A 20088-nucleotide genomic window follows, 5' to 3' on the forward strand; every position below is an offset into this window, starting at 1 on the left:
TATATATATATATATATATATATACACACACACACACACACACACACACATAATCACTTAAGTCTTTCCAGGCCCCCAAATATTCCTTAGATGGTTCATTGTAAGATAGATACCAACAGGTACCTTCATTAAGACCAGAAAGATTGGCTGACATGTAGAAGGCCATGTAGAGGAATATAGCAAGCTGGTCTGCTTAAAATTCCAGGTTCTTCCCTGAGAGGCAATAGAAGGAAGTTGAAAACTGATAGGCACCAAACCTAAGCCCAGGCCTATGAGACATTCCCAATCACCTCTGCCAATTTGGTTCTCTGCTTTCATTATAACACCTGGCTGAAATTCCTACTCCCCTCCCCTATTTCCCCAACTGATCTCTTTTTCATTTTCTTCAATCAAGTTTAACTTTCTAAAGGTTAAAAATCATAAAGCAAGAAATGATATGAAATTCAGAGAGCGGGAGATGGAGTGATACAAAACTAGAATTTAAAGAAATATTTTAATACAAACTCCTCAGAAAGAGGTTAGACTACTGACTCCTCAGAGGATTCATGGTTTGAGACACATACATTAGCACTTGCCTCCTCAAGCTGATCTGTTTGTTGGTTGCTATGTGAATGTTGATAAAATATCCATTTAGGTGGGGTCAAAAATTATATTACACTCTTAGAGCACATCTGTGAATCCTGGCCTTTTGAACAAATGACCATAGTTCACGAGGCCTTCATGCTGTCAGAAGCTGCTTCCCAAATACCAGCTTTGAACCTAACTCTACCATATGGATGTACTGGATCAATGAAAAATGGTGTCTGAGGGGCCCCAAAGCATGAGAAGTTCTGGCAAAAAGTGACAGATTTTATCCCAGCTGCTGAAGAGAAATGTACTGAGACTAGAAAGACTAAGGAGGTGCACGCCTTCAGAACGTGTCTGTGGATCGAAATACACCCTCACAGATTCTTGAGAGAGCCCCTTGTGGCCGTGTTAACCTTGGCATTGTTATCATTATGAGAGTAGGCTCATTTCTGGCACCTAACATTGGACACATTGACAGCAACAGGGTTGACAGAAGAGGAAAGAATCTGTTTTGCAGTTGAAAAAAAAAAAAACAGTTCTCAGATTTCTTGAGCCATTTGAAATCATGCCAGAGAAATACTTGATTTCAACATTCTTAAACTCTCTGCGATGATGCCGCAAGTGGTGTCCCCCACATGTGATGATGTATTTCAGAGCCAGAGTTTTCTCAAGATGTTCCAAGCCTGCAGGCTCCTGATCCTTTTTCAAATTACCAAGATGATAGTATCCCAGTGAGAGTTGTGATTAGTCTAAACTCTCCACAGCTGTGAGAGACGAATGTACAAATTCCAATAAAGATTCTGCCTGTTCTGGACTGAATTTACCTACATGACAGCGAGGCCTAACTCAGGGACTGCTTAAAAGAACTGGAGCTGCCATAATGCTATTCCATATCTTCCACAGCATCAGCCCCTTGGAGGGTTGGACTGTTCCAGGAGGATGCCTCCCACACAATAGTGTCACTGCCCAGCAGTGGGTATTTATTAAGCAATCCTCTGATGTGTGGGGAGAAAACCAAGGTCGGGAAAATTAAATCTAAGTACATAGGAATTCAAAGAGGCCTTGCAATTCATTATATGAATAGCCAGGAGGATTATAAAACACCTTGTAACTAAAGGGGTTGGTCCAAGCTACAGGGGACAACTGAACCAGCTGTATCACCACCTCTAACTCATTTATAAGAACACACAGACTCAGAGTATTCTTCAGTTACTTGGAAAAGCCCACAGGGCTTTGTTTCCTTCATTTGGACACCTTTTCCCTAAAATACTTCCCAGGAATATTAAGTGCATACACTAAACACGTGATATGCGTGATATGTGCACTTTTACCTGTTGAATTATTGTATCATCTGAAGACATTTCTATTTTCCTTTATGAAACATTTATAACATGCTTTCCAAGACTGGCAACAAAGATTCAAAAATTTTCTGAACACACTACCAATTGCAGAGATAAGAATGAAGATTGCTTACTTTGGAAAACAAAATCAAAAACCCAAAGAAATAAATATATATTTAAAAATTATCTTCTAATATGATTTGCACAAATGTAGAATCTTCTAAAGCCATATCAACATTCATTGTGTACATTCCTACATTGTTTGAAGTCCAATGAAACATGTCCTGTTGTTATGGTTTTTATGAGACAATGCAAGAAGGTTTAGAGGAGAAATGATTGGGCTATAGCCTTAACCTAATCAGTGAATCAATCCCTCATGGGGTTAACTGAAGTGGTAGGGTGTGGCTGGAGGAGATAAGAATTAGAAAGTGGCTTTGGGTGTGGGAGGCCAACCTTACACGTGTCTGTGACCCCTGAGCCTTTTAGTTGCGAGAACAGAAACCCGGCAATTGGGGTCTAATATTTGCATCTGGCAAGTGGAGTCAGTCTCTCTCTCTCTCTCACCATGATGTGAACATCTTGGTGTAGACACTCCACCAAGATGTTCAGCCTCACCTCAAGCCCTGAGGAATGGAGCAGATTTCTATGGACTAAGACCTCTGAAACTGTGAGCCTTTGAATAAACTTTTCCTCCTCTACAATTGTGCTGGTTGGTTCTTTAAGTCACAGTAGTGAGAATGCTGACTAAAACACCTGGTATCACTTCTGACACCTGGAGATTTTAATAGCATACCTCACTTTACAGTTTATCTATCACAGAGCCATATCACACATTTATGTGATATGTGGCATTTTTTTTTTCTTATAGACACTGAACTTGACTTTTCTCTCTCAAAAGCAAATCAGAAAGAACATGACTGAAGTCAGGAGGTCCACTGGAGAGCTGAAAGAGGTATACACAAAATTCTCAAAATACTGAACTCTGAATGATTTTTTATTAAAGTGGGGAAAGGATAGAACAAAATCTGATTTTTTTCTAGTGTCCATACAGACAAAACACACAAACCAGAAACATTTCTTCTTTTACCTTTCCATGATCTCTCATTGCATATCTTCTTCCTAAGATATTCTTTTAACTACTGGTCTATATCACCTCAGATTTCATCTTTTCTAGAGAAAAAATCATTAATTTAAGTCTACCAAACTGGACAGCCACTTAGCATTACTTTCTCAGGTACCAAGTTGCAAGGGAAGCATTTTCAAGTGGGGTTTTTCCTGTCTTTCTGCTGAAGGCCAGTTCCAGTTACACTCACATAGCAAAGTAACTGGGATAGGGTGTGGGATTTTTAGAAAATAGATGAGTGGGAAATCCTACAATGAGCCAAGATCCTAATAGTCAACCTACAGGGGAATAACCAGAGCTGCCCTGCAGAAAAGAAGACTGTTGATTTCCTGGGAATATTCAAAATTGGTCCAATAGTAACAGCAGTGGTGTGCTAGTAAATGTTTAACAACCAACTCTTGGGGGGGAGGGAGAAGCCATGTGTTATGGCATTTTCAATTCCCTGGTGAAAATACACCCACATGATTGATACCAAGTTTCCAAGGGCCATCACTGAATAGGAAGATAAGAAGAAATGCACAAGAGCAAATTATTGTATAAAACTTGATACAGTAGATAAAAACAAACTCTACAGCATAAATAATAGTAAAATGGAGTGAAATAATTAGAATGTGGGTGTGAGTTTTACCCTGTTTAAAATATAATTTAATTGTAAATTTTCATAATGTAAATTTTAATGATTGCTTCCCAATTCAGTATATTTTAAAGATGGGCTCTAGTGAGCAGGCACCATTCTTAGGTGCATCATGGCATGTTGCTCTTCGGTGACAATAAAGATATTTTGAACAACAAATGAAACTAATAAATCATCGGATAGAGAACTGTTTCCGGAGGTTCCAAGTGTGCAAACCTCTGTGCTGATCCACTTTAGAAACACTACACAAAGCACAGGTTAGACCGTGGAGAGGATAAGAATACCATTAAAGACAACATTGTAGCTTATTTTCGTATTATGCTTTACACTTTGTCGAAGTAGTGTTTTATGGTACTGTGGGACATTTAAATAGCTAGGTAATCGCATTTTGATTCAGAGTGGATGAAGAGAGTGCTGGGAGCTGCTTGTCAAAGAGATGGGCGGAGGGGTGGAACCCGGAGTGGTGCAGGGAAATCAGGAGCGGGGTCGGCGGTTCACGGTTTCCGCTCCCCTACTAGAAACGGTTCCATCGCTGTGCAAGCAGGTAGACGGATATACAGCAGTCCTGGGCTTTCCTTCTCTCACTCTAACTTTGGAGAATTGGCTAGGTTTTCGATGGATTAGAAAGAATTGGATAGGACACGCTCTAAGAGTCCTCTAAACAGCTAAATATAAAAGCCATAACATTCGAATATGCTCTTAAAAGAACAGCTTAGTAGTGTTTTTCTACAGATCCAAACATACCTGTTACTGCAGCATAGGCTCATGCTCAGAGTCTACATAGAATCTCCCTGCTAAAATTAACATCAGCAGTAGTCGTGGCCGAGTGGTTAAGGCGATGGACTAGAAATCCATTGGGGTCTCCCCGCGCAGGTTCGAATCCTGCCGACTACGGGAAAGTAGAATTTTACGCAGAGTTTATTGTTTTACTTTGGAACTGTCATCCTGATCTTACGCAGATAACAAAACGGTTAATTTTAAGTAATTCGTGAACAATCGGAACACACCAAGAACCCAAACGGAGGAGTCCACAATGGTAGGAGCAAGAGTGTGCTTGTTACGGCTTGGGCCCCGGGAAGGGAATGGAACGAGACTCGCCAGGCTAGAAGCAAGAAAAGCAAAGCGAGGCAGGGTCACACACGAAATGACAGCTCTAACTTCCAGCTCTGCAGGAAGCCCGTCCTAGAGGACCCACCGCAAACTCCTGCGCGAAGCCTTCTGCCCAGCCCGCTCCCTCCCGGCTGTCTCCGACAGCAGCACGGCTCGCGCATGCGCGGGGGTGAGCCAAGAACAGTGTGCGCGTGACGTGTCCTCCCGTTGCCCCTGGAAACCACGCGGCGCTAAGGCCAAGGCAGCAAAGGAAAGACATGACGATTCAAGATGGCGAAGGACCTGGACGAGCTCTTGGATGAAGTCGAATCCAAGTTTTGCAGACCCGACCCACTGAGACTGGGCATGGGCGAGCCGTCCAAAGGCTACGGCGTCACCCACAGAGGCGACCGAAACCGAACCGAGGCGAAAGAGAAACTCAGGTTAACGGACGGGAGGGGTGGGCTGTTCTGGTAAAAACCCCAAAGCCGCCCCGCCGCCGCTGCTCCCAAACAGAAGTGCCCGTTCCCTCCAGCCCCCTGCGGGTTAGGGCTTAGATCCTCTGTTTCCCACCCTCAGTTCAGCGCTAGCTCAACCCGCTGCCCACAAGGATTTGGGCATCCCTCCACTCGGCGCAGTCTCCGCCCCCGGGCAGAGCCGGGGAAGCAGGGCCCGCCGAGTCCTAAAGCCCGCCCAGGTGCCCATCTGGCGCGCCTTTCCTTAGCCTCGAGAGGGCAGCGCTGACCTGGGCCCAATTTTGGCCGTCTGACGCCGAGGTTACCCTACCCTGTGAGGTACCCTAACAGAACGACCTGTTGTTGCGTCTGATGTCTTCACCCCAGCCAGTGCTTGGTCTGTTTGTTAAGGAAGGAGAAAACGGTTCCGTTCTATTCTGCCATTACCCCCATTTTTTTTTTAACTCAGAGAGTTAGATGAGATTCATGACAGAAAGATTAATTATTGTGAACAGTATCTGTATTAATTAGCTCACCGAGTTAAGGGACCCAGCAGATGGCAGACATCTCCTTGGAAATTTGGGGACGGTTCTTAAGTTTTCTGGGTTTTTGACCCAAAAAACTACCTTTCAAATTTGCCAGCTTTTTACCCTCCATATAGTCATTACATTATAGGTCATCCTCTTTTGCTGCCTCCCCACCCCTCCAACGAACCCAAAACACACACACACACCCAAAGATTAGCATCATGTGAGTATTGTCCTTCGAAGTGATGACTTGGAAGGCCCAGCAGTAACTCAGGCTAGAATCTTTTGTAAATTGCCTCTTGCCTAGAATATTTGGGAAAGGCTTGTGAAATTACACAGAAGCAACTTTGGATCGGTCCAAAAATGTCATTCTTGCTAACTGTTGTTTGGTTTGCATGTGTGATTTCTCAGAAGTGTTACCCCATTCCATTGCTACCCAAACCAGACTTACCTACGATGACATTTGTTTATAAAAATTCACTCTCAGAAGATAAAAATATTGAGAAGATTTTAAAGGAATTCAAAAACAAAAGATCTCAAAATAAGTTGAGTACCAAGCAGCATTTTAAAAAAATAAATGTAGAAACAACTAAAATGACTACTTTGAATGGATCCATTCCCATTTGGCTGAATGTATATGAGAATATCACTCTCGTTAACTTAAATATTATCTTGTATGCTGGAATTCCTTACGTACCTTTCACAACATATCTACACCTACTATCCCTTTCCCACCAAAGTGTTACTTTGCAAATTCTTCTGTTTTAATTTGTTCCTTTGGGGAATGGAGAGAATTTATCAAAGAGCTTTCCATCCCTGTTCATCTTAGGAGATGCAGGCAGATAGGGTGTCTTCAGATCAGACAGCTCATAATGGAAAGCACAGGTTCTTTCATTCCTGTTTGTACTATTGAAATTCATTCATGTCTTATAATGCCCCATCCCACATTAGTTTTTTTCAGTAAATTTATAAAAGTTACAGTGAATTAGCACTGTTGTCATTTGTGTTAATACTTTTTATCTGCCAAAGTAGTTGGAAATTATGCAAGACAGCAACAAAGACCCTAAACCTAATACGAAATATAGTCCCTACTTTTGGTATATAATGTCACATATTAAAATTTTTCTGTGAGCCAAAATTAATATTTAAAGGCAAGGGAGCAATTTATGTTGTGCATTTATTAACAGGAGATGGCCTACCAATTGTACAGCAATATAACTTGTATCTTTTTTGTTGTTGTAGCTGGACACAACACTTTATTTTTATGTGGTGCTGAGAATCGAACCCAGAGCCTCACATGTGCTCAGCAAGCACTCTACCACTGAGCTCCAGCTCCAGCTCCACAACTCCAGCCCCAGCCTGTATCTTTTATGAGTTAAAATACTGAAATTACCTCTTGAAAGGGTAGCTCTGCAGATAATACAGTAAATGATCATGCTGCATCTGAATACCAAAAACAACTGCTAATATAAAAGACTTTTTAAAAATGCAATTTGTGAAAGTGTTAAAAATGATAAAAAGAAATATGTGATTAGTTTTCTCTTTTAAAAAGATTGATATATGGGTTAAGTAAAACTGCGGTGGAAATAATAGTTCCAGATGATACAGATGAAAACATTTGAAAATAATATCAGGGCTGGATTGTGGCTCAGCAGTAAAGCACTTGCCTAGCACAGGCGAGGTCCTAGCACCACATAAAAAATAAATTAATTAATTAAATATTAAAAAAAGAAAATAATATCATAGCCTCTTAGACAAAAGAGCTGTAATAATAATAGCTAACATTTATTGAGTCCTGTCTGTGTGCTAAGTGCTTTTATATGTCATTTAAACTCCACACCCCCCATGTGGTGAATAATATTATCCTCATTTCACTGACCAAACCAAATAGTTACTTTTCCAGATTCATATTGCCAAATTAATCAGGACATGATATATCTAAATTTAAGTCATATATATTCTTCTCACTTAATTATGATTGTGTTTATGGTTGTTTCTTTTTTTAATTTTGAATGTACCTTTTCAGCAGAAACTATATCTTAAGATTAGAATGTAAAAAGCAAGGTAAGAGAGGGAAGCAATAAAAGATTATTAGTAACTGATTAAGATTATTATAGCAGCAAAAGACAAAGTATATTGTCCTCTAAAATTAAGAGTTTTGAATGAAATGTTGGCTTTTGTACTATTACTGTTATAAAGCATAAACACACAAAATTGTGTGATCTAATAACAAATCTTATGTGAGCTGCCAGTTTGAATAGAGTATGAATTCATCTGACTCTTGAAAATATGGCTCAACAATTAGGTATTAGGCAGCAGTGTCTGGATTTTCTTAAATCAGCTTAAATTATCTTATCCAAGCAGAATCAAAGAAGGGCTATATTCCTTATGTTAAAAAATTTCAGAGTGCTGAGGTTTTGGCTTAGTGGTAGAGCACTCACCCAGCACATGCGAGGCCCTGGGTTCCATCCTCAGCACCACATAAAAATAAATAAATGAAATAAAGGTATTGACAACTACAACTAAAAAATAAATATTAAAAAAAAGAAATTTCACAGTAAATACGTTTCTAAAATTAGAGAGATTGACCAAAAAACTTGTGTTCTAAAACAAATCATTTTATGATCCAATGAAATTGATTTACACTATCTAACATAAACTCTTTTTTTTTTTTTAATTTTTTATTGTGGGTTGTTCAAAACATTACAAATTTCTTGACATATCATATTCCACACTTTGATTCAAGTGAGTTATGAACTGCCACCTTCACCCCATACACAGATTGCAGAATCACATCAGTTACACATCCATTGATTTACATATTGCCATACTAGTGTCTGTTGTGCTCCGCTGCGTTTCCCATCCTCCACCCTCCCCCCTCCCCACCTCTCCCCTCCCCTCCCCTCCTCTTTCTCTACCCCCTCCACTGTATAACCCTGAGGGTCTCCTTCCATTACCATGCAATTTCCCTTCTCTCTCCCTTTCCCTCCCACCTCTCATCCCTGTTAAATGTTAATCTTCTTCTCCTGCTCTTCGTCCCTACTCTGATCTTAGTTACTCTCCTTATATCAAAGAAGACATTTGGCATTTGTTTTTTAGGGATTGGCTAGCTTCACTTAGCATAATCTGCTCTAATGCCATCCATTTCCCTGTAAATTCTATGATTTTGTCACTTTTTAATGCAGAGTAATACTCCATTGTGTATAAATGCCACATTTTTTTTATCCATTCGTCTATTGAAGGGCATCTAGGTTGGTTCCACAATCTTGCTATTGTGAACTGTGCTGCTATGAACATCGATGTAGCAGTGTCCCTGTAGCATGCTCTTTTTAGGTCTTTAGGGAATAGACCAAGAAGGGGAATAGCTGGGTCAAATGGTGGCTCCATTCCCAGCTTTCCAAGAAATCTCCATACTGCTTTCCAAATTGGCTGCACCAATCTGCAGTCCCACCAGCAATGTACAAGTGTACCCTTTTCCCCACATCCTCGCCAGCACTTGTTGTTGTTTGACTTCATAATGGCTGCCAATCTTACTGGAGTGAGATGGTATCTTAGGGTGGTTTTGATTTGCATTTCTCTGACAGCTAGAGATGTTGAGCATTTTTTCATGTACTTGTTGATTGACTGTATGTCCTCCTCTGAGAAGTGTCTGTTCAGGTCCTTGGCCCATTTGTTGATTGGGTTGTTTGTTCTCTTATTGTCTAATTTTTTGAGTTCTTTGTATACTCTGGATATTAGGGCTCTATCTGAAGTGTGAGGAGTAAAGATTTGTTCCCAGGGTGTAGGCTCCCTATTTACCTCTCTTATTGTTTCTTTTGCTGAGAAAAAACTTTTTAGTTTGAGTAAGTCCCATTTGTTGATTCTAGTTATTAACTTTTGTGCTATGGGTGTCCTATTGAGGAATTTGGAGCCCGACCCCACAGTATGTAGATCGTAGCCAACTTTTTCTTCTATCAGACGGCGTGTCTCTGATTTGATATCAAGCTCCTTGATCCATTTTGAATTAACTTTTGTGCATGGCGAGAGAAAGGGATTCAGTTTCATTTTGTTGCATATGGATTTCCAGTTTTCCCAGCACCATTTGTTGAAGATGCTATCCTTCCTCCATTGCATGCTTTTAGCCCCTTTATCAAATATAAGATAGTTGTAGTTTTGTGGATTGGTTTCTGTGTCCTCTATTCTGTACCATTGGTCCACCCGCCTGTTTTGGTACCAGTACCATGCTGTTTTTGTTACTATTGCTCTGTAGTATAGTTTGAAGTCTGGTATCGCTATACCGCCTGATTCACACTTCCTGCTTAGCATTGTTTTTGCTATTCTGGGTCTTTTATTTTTCCATATGAATTTCATGATTGCTTTCTCTATTTCTACAAGAAATGCCGTTGGGATTTTGATTGGCATTGCATTAAACCTATAGAGAACTTTTGGTAATATCGCCATTTTGATGATGTTAGTTCTGCCTATCCATGAACAGGGTATATTTTTCCATCTTCTAAGATCTTCTTCTATTTCTCTCTTTACGGTTCTGTAGTTTTCATTGTATAAGTCTTTCACCTCTTTTGTTAGGTTGATTCCCAAGTATTTTATTTTTTTTGAAGATATTTTGAATGGAGTGGTTGTCCTCATTTCCATTTCAGAGGATTTGTCGCTGATATACAGGAATGCCTTTGATTTATGCGTGTTGATTTTATATCCTGCCACTTTGCTGAATTCATTTATTAGCTCTAATAGTTTCTTTGTAGAGCCTTTTGGGTCTGCTAGGTATAGAATCATATCATCTGCAAATAGTGATAATTTAAGTTCTTCTTTTCCTATTTTGATGCCTTTAATTTCTTTTGTCTGTCTAATTGCTCTGGCCAGTGTTTCGAGAACTATGTTGAACAGAAGTGGTGAGAGAGGGCATCCCTGTCTTGTTCCAGATTTTAGAGGGAATGCCTTCAGTTTTTCTCCATTCAGAATGATGCTAGCCTGAGGCTTAGCATAGATTGCTTTTACAATATTGAGGTATGTTCCTGTTATCCCTAGTTTTTCTAGAGTTTTGAACATAAAGGGATGCTGTACTTTGTCGAATGCTTTTTCCGCATCTATCGAGATGATCATATGGTTCTTATTTTTAAGTCTATTGATGTGGTGAATAACATTTATTGATTTCCGTATATTGAACAGCCTTGCATCCTAGGGATGAATCCTACTTGATCATGGTGTACAATTTTTTTGATATGTTTTTGTATCCGATTTGCCAGAATTTTGTTGAGGATTTTTGCATCTAGGTTCATTAGAGATATTGGTCTGTAGTTTTCTTTCTTTGAAGTGTCTTTGTCTGGTTTAGGTATCAGGGTGATGTTGGCCTCATAGAATGAATTTGGAAGTTCTCCCTCTTTTTCTATTTCCTGAAGTAGCTTGAAAAGTATTGGTATTAGTTCTTCTTTAAAGGTTTTGTAAATTTCTGCTGTATACCCATCCGGTCCTGGGCTTTTCTTAGTTGGTAGTCTTTTGATGGTTTCTTCTATTTCCTCAATTGATATTGGTCTGTTTAGGTTTTCTATATCCTCCTGACTCAATCTGGGCAGATCATATGACTTAAGAAATTTATCTATGCCTTCACTATCTTCTAATTTATTGGAGTATAAGGATTCAAAATAGTTTTTGATTATCTTCTGTATTTCTAAAGTGTCTGTTGTGATATTGCCTTTTTCATCCCGTATGCTAGTAATTTGAGTTCTCTCTCTTCTTCTCTTCGCTAGCATGGCTAAGGGTCTGTCGATTTTGTTTATTTTTTCAAAGAACCAACTTTTAGTTTTGTCAATTTTTTCAATTGTTTCTTTTGTTTCGATTTCATTAATTTCAGCTCTGATTTTAATTATTTCTTGCCTTCTACTTCTTTTGCTGTTGTTTTGCTCTTCTTTTTCAAGGATTTTGAGATGAAGTATGAGATCATTTATTTGTTGGTTTTTTCTTTTTTTAAGGAATGAACTCCAAGCAATGAATTTTCCTCTTAGAACTGCTTTCAGTGTGTCCCATAGATTCCGATATGTTGTGTCTGTGTTTTCATTTATCTCTAAGAATTTTTTAATTTCCTCCTTGATGTCTTCTATAACCCATTGATCATTCAGTAACCTATTGTTCATTCTCCAAGTGATGTATGCTTTTTCCTTCCTTCTTTTATCGTTGATTTTCAGTTTCATTCCATTATGATCAGATAAGATGCATGGTATTATCTCTACTCCTTTATATTGTCTAAGAGTTGCCCTGTGACATAATATATGATCTATTTTTGAGAAGGATCCATGTGCTGCTGAGAAAAAAGTGTAACTGCTTGATGTTGGGTGGTATACTCTATATATGTCAATTAGGTCTAGGTTATTAATTGTGTTATTGAGTTCTATAGTTTCCTTATTCAATTTTTGTTTGGAAGATCTGTCCAGTGGCGAGAGAGGTGTGTTGAAGTCTCCCATGATTATGGTATGGTGGTCTATTAGACTCTTGAACTTGAGAAGAGTTTGTTTGACGAACATAGCTGCACCATTGTTTGGGGCATAAATATTTATGATTGTTATGTCTTGTTGGTGTATGGTTCCCTTAAGCAGTATGTAGTGTCCCTCTTTATCCCTTTTGATTAACTTTGGCTTGAAATCTATTTTATTTGATATGAGTATGGACACTCCTGCTTGTTTCCGAAGTCCATATGAGTGATAGGATTTTTCCCAACCTTTCACCTTCATCCTATGTATGTCTTTTCCTATCAAATGTGTCTCCTGTAGGCAGCATATTGTTGGGTCTTGTTTTGTGATCCATTCTACTAGCCTGTGTCTCTTAATTGGTGAGTTTAAGCCATTAACATTTAGGGTTATTATTGAGATATGGGTTGTTTTCCAGCCATATTTGTTTATTTCTGTTACTAAACATGGTTTGTTTTCCTCTTTGATTATTTTCCCCCCCTTTACTGTCCTACCTCCCACTGTTGGTTTTCATTGTTATTTTCCATTTCCTCTTCCTGTAATGTTTTGGCGAGGATGTTTTGAAGAGATGGTTTTCTAGCTGCAAATTCTTTTAACTTTTGTTTATCGTGGAAGGTTTTAATTTCGTCTTCCATCCTGAAGCTTAATTTCGCTGGATACACAATTCTTGGTTGGAACCCATTTTCTTTCAGTGTTTGAAATATGTTATTCCAGGATCTTCTAGCTTTCAGAGTCTGTGTTGAAAGATCAGCTGTTATCCTGATTGGCTTACCCCTAAATGTAATCTGCTTCCTTTCTCTTGTAGCTTTTAAAATTCTCTCCTTATTCTGTATGTTGGGCATCTTCATTATAATGTGTCTAGGTGTGGATCTCTTATGATTTTGCACATTCGGCGTCCTGTAGGCTTCTAGGATTTGGGATTCTGTCTCATTCTTCAAGTCTGGGAAGTTTTCTCGTATTATTTCATTGAATAGACTGCTCATTCCTTTGGTTTGGAGCTCTGTACCTTCCTGTATCCCAATGACTCTTAAGTTTGGTCTCTTAATGTTATCCCATATTTCTTGGATGTTCTGCTCATGGTTTCTTAACAGTCTTGCTGAGCTGTCTATGTTCTTTTCCAGTTGAAATACTTTGTCTTCATTGTCTGATGTTCTGTCTTCTAAGTGTTCTACTCTGCTGGTAGTATTCTCCATTGAGTTTTTAAGTTGGTTTATTGCTTCCTGCATTTCTAGGATTTCTGTTTGTTTGTTTTTTATAACCTCTATCTCCCTGTATAGTTGATCCTTTGCTTCCTGGATTTGTTTGCGTAATTCATTGTCGAAGTGATCTTTCATTGTCTGATTTTGCTGTTTAATGTCTTCCTTGATACTCCAGATCATCTGAAGCATGTATATCCTGAATTCTTTATCTGACATTCCATCTGCTGCAGCTGTTACCTCTTCTAAAGTTGCGTTGACCTGCATTGCTTGTGGTCCTTTCTTTCCTTGTCTTTTCATACTGCTTGCGTATCTTTCCTGCAGGCGCGAGCGGCGGCTCTGCTCTCTCCTTATTCCAATTGGGGTGTCGTGGCTACCACGCCGGCAGGTCACTGGGCCTGTTCTGGGAGCTGGCGGCGGCTCTGTTCTGCCCCTACTCCAATTGGGGTGACGAGTGTACCACGCCGGCAGGCCACCGGGCCTGATCCGCCGGTCGGTTGCAGGTTTGCCTACCCTGCAGGCGCTGGCGGCGGCTCTACTCTGCCCCTACTCCAAATGGGGTGACGTGTCTGTCGTACCGGCAGGCCACTGGGCCTGTCCCGCTGGTCGGTCGCAGATCTGCCCACCTTTCGGGCACGGGTGGAGGCTCTGCTCTGCCCCTACTCCAATTGGGGTGTCGTGACTACCCTGCCTGCAGGACGCTGGGCCTGTTCCTGGCACGGGCAGCGACTCTGCTCTGCCCCTACTCCAATTAGGGTGGTGTGTGTACCACGCCGGCAGGCTCCTGGGCCTGATCCGCCGGTCTGTTGCAGGTCTGCCTACCTTGGAGGCGCGGGCGGCGGATCTGCCCTGCCCCTCCTACCACGCCTGCGGACCCCTGGGCCTGATCTGCAGGTTGGTCACAGGTCTGCTCACCCTGCGGGCATGGGTGGCAGTTCCGCTCCGCCCCCACTCCAATTGGGGTCACGTGACCACCACACCGGCAGGGCCTGATCCGGGCGTGGGAGAAGGATCTGCTCTGCCCCTACTCCAGTTGGGGTGACGTGTGTACCACACTGGCAGGCCACTGGGCCTGACCCGCCAAGCTGTCACAGGTCTGTTTACCTTGCAAGCGCGAACGGCGGCTCTGCCCTGCCCCTCCTACCACGCCCATGTACCACTGGGTTGCTGGTCTGCCCACCTTGCAGGTGCGGGTGGCGGCTCCGCTCCACCCCCTCTCCAATTGGGGTCACGCGGTCACCACGCTGGCGAGCCGCTGGGCCTGCTCCGGGCGCTGGCGGCGGCCCGGCTCCTCCCCTCTGGCTCGACGACAAATTGAGGAGACTCGGGTGTCTGTGCCTCACACCCCCTACCAGGAGACCAACTGTTACTGTCGCCGCTGGTATTGATGAAGTTCTCTCCTCCGCTGCTTTCTGATGACATCAGATCTCTGCCATGTTGGTATCCTATGCGAATGGCAGCATTTCGTTCCCCTTGCCGGGCAACCAAAGCAACGGGTGAGTCCTGACCGGCCCTCAGCAGGACCCGGACCGAGAAGCAGTTTCCACGGGCTCCTAGACCCGGGCCAGGGAAGTTCCGGGAGCCGGAACTCGGCCGCTCCGTGCTCGGTGTAAGCTCCTATAAGGGTAGGCTCCAAGAAGCAGTCCCCGCGGGCTCAGTTCTGGGAGCCGGAATTCGGCCGCTTAGTGCTTGGTGTATGCTCTGATAGGAGCAGGGTCCAAGAAGCAGCCTCCGCAGGCTCCGCAGCCCTGGGCCAGGGCAGTTCCGGGAGCCGGAACTCGGCCGCCCCGCGCTCGGTGTTCGCTCCGATAAGATCAGGTTCTAAGAAGCACCCATGCACTGAACCCTAGCAATCTGTCTGCAAGCCGCAGGCGAATGGCAGCCTGAAATTACCTGTTCTATGGCTGAATGAGCTGCTGTCAGTCAAAAACAGGGATGGTGACGTCAGCTTTCCAACATGGTGGCTGCTGGCCTCCTCTGTGGTCTGACCGGTGTGGAGAACCGAGATGGACCGCTTCCTTCCCCCGTCTCTAACCCAGAATTCAGCCCTGAGTACGGTGCTTGCACGGCTGGCAGAAACTGCAACGCTGTAACCCTGCGTCTCTATCTCCTCGTTTCCCAGCGCGCGCCGCAGACTCTAGCCGCGGGGCGATTTGCTGAATAAGCAGTGTTACCCTCCGTGCGACAAACCTCTCGCGTTTGAGTCCCCGTAGCCGATCCTCGTGCGATGGAAATCCTTCCTCCAGGTTCCGGAGCACCCCACTATTGCTGGAAATTCCTAACAAGATAGCCTTTAGCCATCCTGACTTGTCATACTCCCACACAGTGAAGCAGCACACGGGGGCAATGCACTCCCCTCGCCGCCATCTTCCCTCTCCTAACATAAACTCTTAATAAAAGTTATTCTGCTAAAGTATTAGGTATATGGACTGTCCTATATTCCATTCCAAGCCTTTCGTCCCTTGATTTGTATGACATTGAGCAAGCTTCTGAATATCAGTGCCTTTTTTTCACCTAAAAGTTGGGATAATAAAGATCTTCTTGTAAAGCCTTAGGACAGTACTTGCCTGGCATTTAGTAAATATTTAGTAAGTGTTCTCTGTTAAACAGAAGCTCTGTGCAGGAACAGTTTGTATTCATAATCCAGTGATGGCTTTGCCTGGAGAAGGTAAAGAGATATTTGAGATATTGTATCTAACACATTGCAATTTTCCCCCCTTTGGTCATTTGATTTCATGACCTTTGACTCTTTTAGTAAAGAGATACAGTTATTTGATTTACAATGGAACCCTTTGTTTATAATATCAGGTCCTACTTAAAATTCTACATATTTTATATTCTCTAAATAAATGCTTGATGTAATTTAGAAAAGTGCATCCCTAGTTTTCTCTTGAATATAATATATAGGTTTAAATGTCATATTTCAAGTATGTAAAAGTAAAGTACATATGTGAATTTGTATGATAAACTCTCTTTGTCTCAGCAAACTTAGGCTATGGCCATATCAAGAAAAATAATTAACATCACATTTATCCTTCTGTTATCAACTGTAATAGTGGACTTTTTATAAAACTTCTGAGACAGACATTATCTTAAGCTCCAGGTGGGGAGTTTTGTTTGTGTTTTTCTTTTCAGATCAACAGAAACATTAAAAAAAGAAGATGATCTTGACAGTCTTATTAATGAAATATTTGAAGAGCCCAATTTCAACCAAAAAAACTTTGTAAGTCAAGTGTTTTAAATGTGCATTAATTCTTTCATTATTTCAAGACATTTAAAATAGCATGAAAACCTAAAGAAGGCACAGTAGCTATCTATAGTCCTTTTGAATTCTGAGAAATGTAATTACTTAAAGAAACCATTCCACTTAAAGAGATATATAGAACTGGGTGTGGTGGTGCAGCCTGTAGATACTCACAAGGCTGAGGCAGGAGGAGCACTTGAGACATGGGAAACATCAGTGAGACCCTATCTCTTTTTTAAAAAAAAAAAAAAAACTGCAACAAAAGAGTTGAAGAGGAAATAAAATATTTATAATATTTGAAACTCTCACTGTTATGTTTCCCTCTTCATTTCTTAACAAGAATAAGAAATTAGAAAAGCTGTTGGGGTACAAGGTGTATGGACTGTTTCTCACCCCAACCTCTGCTCTCCTTTGCGTTTCTAAACTGCTTCTCATCCTTGATCTGAACTCACAGACCAGATTATTTGTAATCTCTTAGAACACCTTCAAATGCTAAGCATGTTCCTTTCCCTATGGGAACATGCTTAGCATTTTAGATGTAGTGCCATTGCTATTACTACATGTTAATATTTTATTAAATGTTTATATATCTTTTTTTAAAAGTCTATAAAATAACATGACAGCCGCCTAGATACTGAATTAACAGCTGCCCAATTATGGATATGTCTTAATGTTTTTCTGTATTTGCCTCCCCAGATTTTTTTTTTTAAGAAATGAAAATCAGAGATACAGTTTAAGACCCCTCCAAATCCTATTCAACTGTCTCCCTTCCCAGTGGTGACCACTATCCTTTTCATTCATACTTTTAGATACCTTTATAACTTATACATTAACTATAAAAAAAAAATTTATCTGCACACAACTGTCCACTGTGTAACTCTGCCAAGTTTATTTATTCACTGGTTATAAACATTTAGATTATTCCCAGTTGTTTGTTATTACAGACAGTGCTTCATCAGATATCTTTACATGTCTTCTTTACTCTTGTACAAGAGTGTCTCCAGCATATATAAAATAAGAAAAGGAGTTCCTAGGTCATAAGGTATATTCATCTTCACCTTTTTGGTACAATGTGTGAAAAACATTTGTTTAAATTAGTAAACCAAACATATGTCTAATTTACAAAGACCACAAAGAAAAAGTATCTAAAACAAATATTATTCTGTGGTGTTTTTTTTTTTAAAGGTAGGGAAGATTAAAATAAGACAGGGAACTGAAAATCACTAGGTTACAGTGGTATTAAGGATATAAATAGGGGCTACTTGTATTTTTGTCAGCCAGACTAAAAATTAAATGACTAGTAATAGCTTTTTAAGGCCTGAATTTTTCTAAATTGAACATTTTCAATTTACCTGAGTAAATTGCCTAGTTGAGCATGTCAACACAATAGCAATATTAAAATATTCTGCAGACTATATCCTAAATGCAGAATAGGTGCATTGTAAGTGCCGAATAGTAATGCTAATTAGTAGTGCTAATTAATAGAAAAAAAAAGGTACATGGTTTTGGTATTATTCATTAATCATCTGAGCAATTCATTATTTATTGACTACCACAGGGTACATATCTGTATATGAGATATTTAGTTCAAGGTGTTTCTGAAAGAGAAAATGCATACTTTTCTGGTTTGGGATATACTAATTTGGGAGTGCTGATGGAATTCTCAGTGGTAGAACACTTGCCTTGAATACACAAAGCCCTGGGTTTGATGCCCAGCATGCACGCACACACACGCGCGCGCACACACACACACACACACACACACACAATGTGCACATTTATACTCAATTTTCCAAGCTTCAAGAATGAAAACAGGTCTATGTAAAATATTTATTGGATGTGGAAAAGAAGTATGATAAATGAGTGTTACATGCCCACATTGTCCTAAGGGGCCATATTATACCCTGAAAGTACTGCTTCTCACCCCAACCTCTGCTCTCCCATTACATTTCTAAACCGCTTCTCAGATCCGCACCAGAAAGGCAAGGAACCGATAACAAATATCAGTGTGTCCCCTCAGTCACAGTCATGAGCCTGGAATACCATGATGATACATGAAACATGCTCCCCAAGACAAAAAGAGACTCATGCACATTATTTTTCAGACTCACACCAAATTTATTCTGATTCTGTTTAACATTAAATAAAAGAGTTAAGAGAATGTACAATGAAATATTTTTGCCTCCATTAAACTTCCTCACCCACTAGGTAAAATAAAACATGTCTCTGCATAGTTTAAATTGCCTTTTTTCCATCTCACTTCCTTCTCCTTGGCGGTGGTCCTAGTATGTGGTTGGTTCATGTTGTTTGGTACCATATACCAGTTAACACGTAATAAATGCTTGCTAATGATATGATGTTATGTGACCATATAGGAACTACTGTATGGTTATGACTAGGTAGTTCTGCATTTCCCTTGAACATCTATTGGCTGATACCATTCCAGCTGATCAAAATTAATATTGCTGAAGTTACACAGGAGTTTGGTTAGTTTATTTTTAGTTCAGATGAGCACTGTTCACAGCCATTAAAAATGAGTCTGAGGGGTTTTTTTTCCTCCTCAATTGAATTTTTCCAGAATGAAGTTTTAAATAGAAAGCATTTCGTATTAAATCATTGAACTCCAATATTAATTGAGTTATAAAGTGACTCTAAATCTTAACTTGCTAATAATGGCAGTATATCAATTTCCTAGACTAAAAGTTGCATAGTAATTTCCAAATTCCTCAGGGAGTTCTACTTCCCTGTTGCCTTTAAAGGCTTTTGAACCTTGTTTTTATTTTAACAATGATGCCACCAAAATTTTTCTGTCAAGTCGTTAAAAAAATCCTTGTTGTAAAGTAAAGAATATTAGTTTTCATGTTACATTTCTCTAAGTTACTCTTGGCCTTTTATTGTTTTGTTAACAGAAATTAAAATCTAAATCTTCAGGTAACACATCTGTCAGAGCTTCCATTCAAGGCCTCAGTAAAAGGTAAGTTGAGATGCTTTGATGAATTACACTCTGGTGAACAAACACTATAAGCATAGTCTAGTCTATTTTGTTACCATTTAAACAGTGACACTGAAGAACAAAGCACTGGTTTGGGCCTTCAGGAGAAAGACCTATAGCAATATCTTTATTGTTCTTACGGTCTGTGACCCCTTAGTGTAAAGGAAATTAAATGAGAGATTATTGCTATTGTAAATAATTTTCTGCCATGTTAGAAAAAAAAAGTGTGAACAGTTTCTCAAAATTAATGTTCTGTTATATTCTTTAGTATTTACTTTGTCCCTTACATTATTTGGCAAACACATTTTTCTGTGACTCATTTTAACTCCTGAGTGTTCCAGAATGTACAGGTTATGTCCAATAAAGCAGTGGTCCTGTAATAAATACCACTTCTTTGAAATAGTTAGCTTGCTAGGGAAAACATACAATTTGATTACAAGAACATAGAGTCAATGAGGCCAAA

The 20088-nt window shown here is 40.4% G+C and overlaps 1 protein-coding gene and 1 non-coding gene across 2 annotated transcripts in view; both read left to right on the forward strand.

The window, feature by feature from the left end:
• Positions 1-4476: 4476 nt before the first annotated feature.
• Trnas-aga (transfer RNA serine (anticodon AGA)) lies at positions 4477-4558 on the forward strand. Its single transcript has one exon. It is a non-coding gene; the product is annotated as a tRNA-Ser (tRNA).
• A 464-nt stretch (positions 4559-5022) lies between these two features.
• Positions 5023-20088, forward strand: part of Cfap418 (cilia and flagella associated protein 418) — a 29109-nt gene continuing 14043 nt past the window's right edge. Inside the window, exons 1-3 of the mRNA XM_027948079.2 lie at positions 5023-5196; positions 16525-16612; positions 19543-19607. Coding sequence (XP_027803880.1) covers positions 5045-5196; positions 16525-16612; positions 19543-19607 — 305 coding nt within the window. The 5' untranslated portion in view covers positions 5023-5044. The remainder of the gene's footprint in view (positions 5197-16524; positions 16613-19542; positions 19608-20088) is intronic.

This window comes from Marmota flaviventris, chromosome 15, assembly GCF_047511675.1.
Source record: "Marmota flaviventris isolate mMarFla1 chromosome 15, mMarFla1.hap1, whole genome shotgun sequence".
Taxonomy (NCBI): Eukaryota; Metazoa; Chordata; class Mammalia; order Rodentia; family Sciuridae; genus Marmota; species Marmota flaviventris.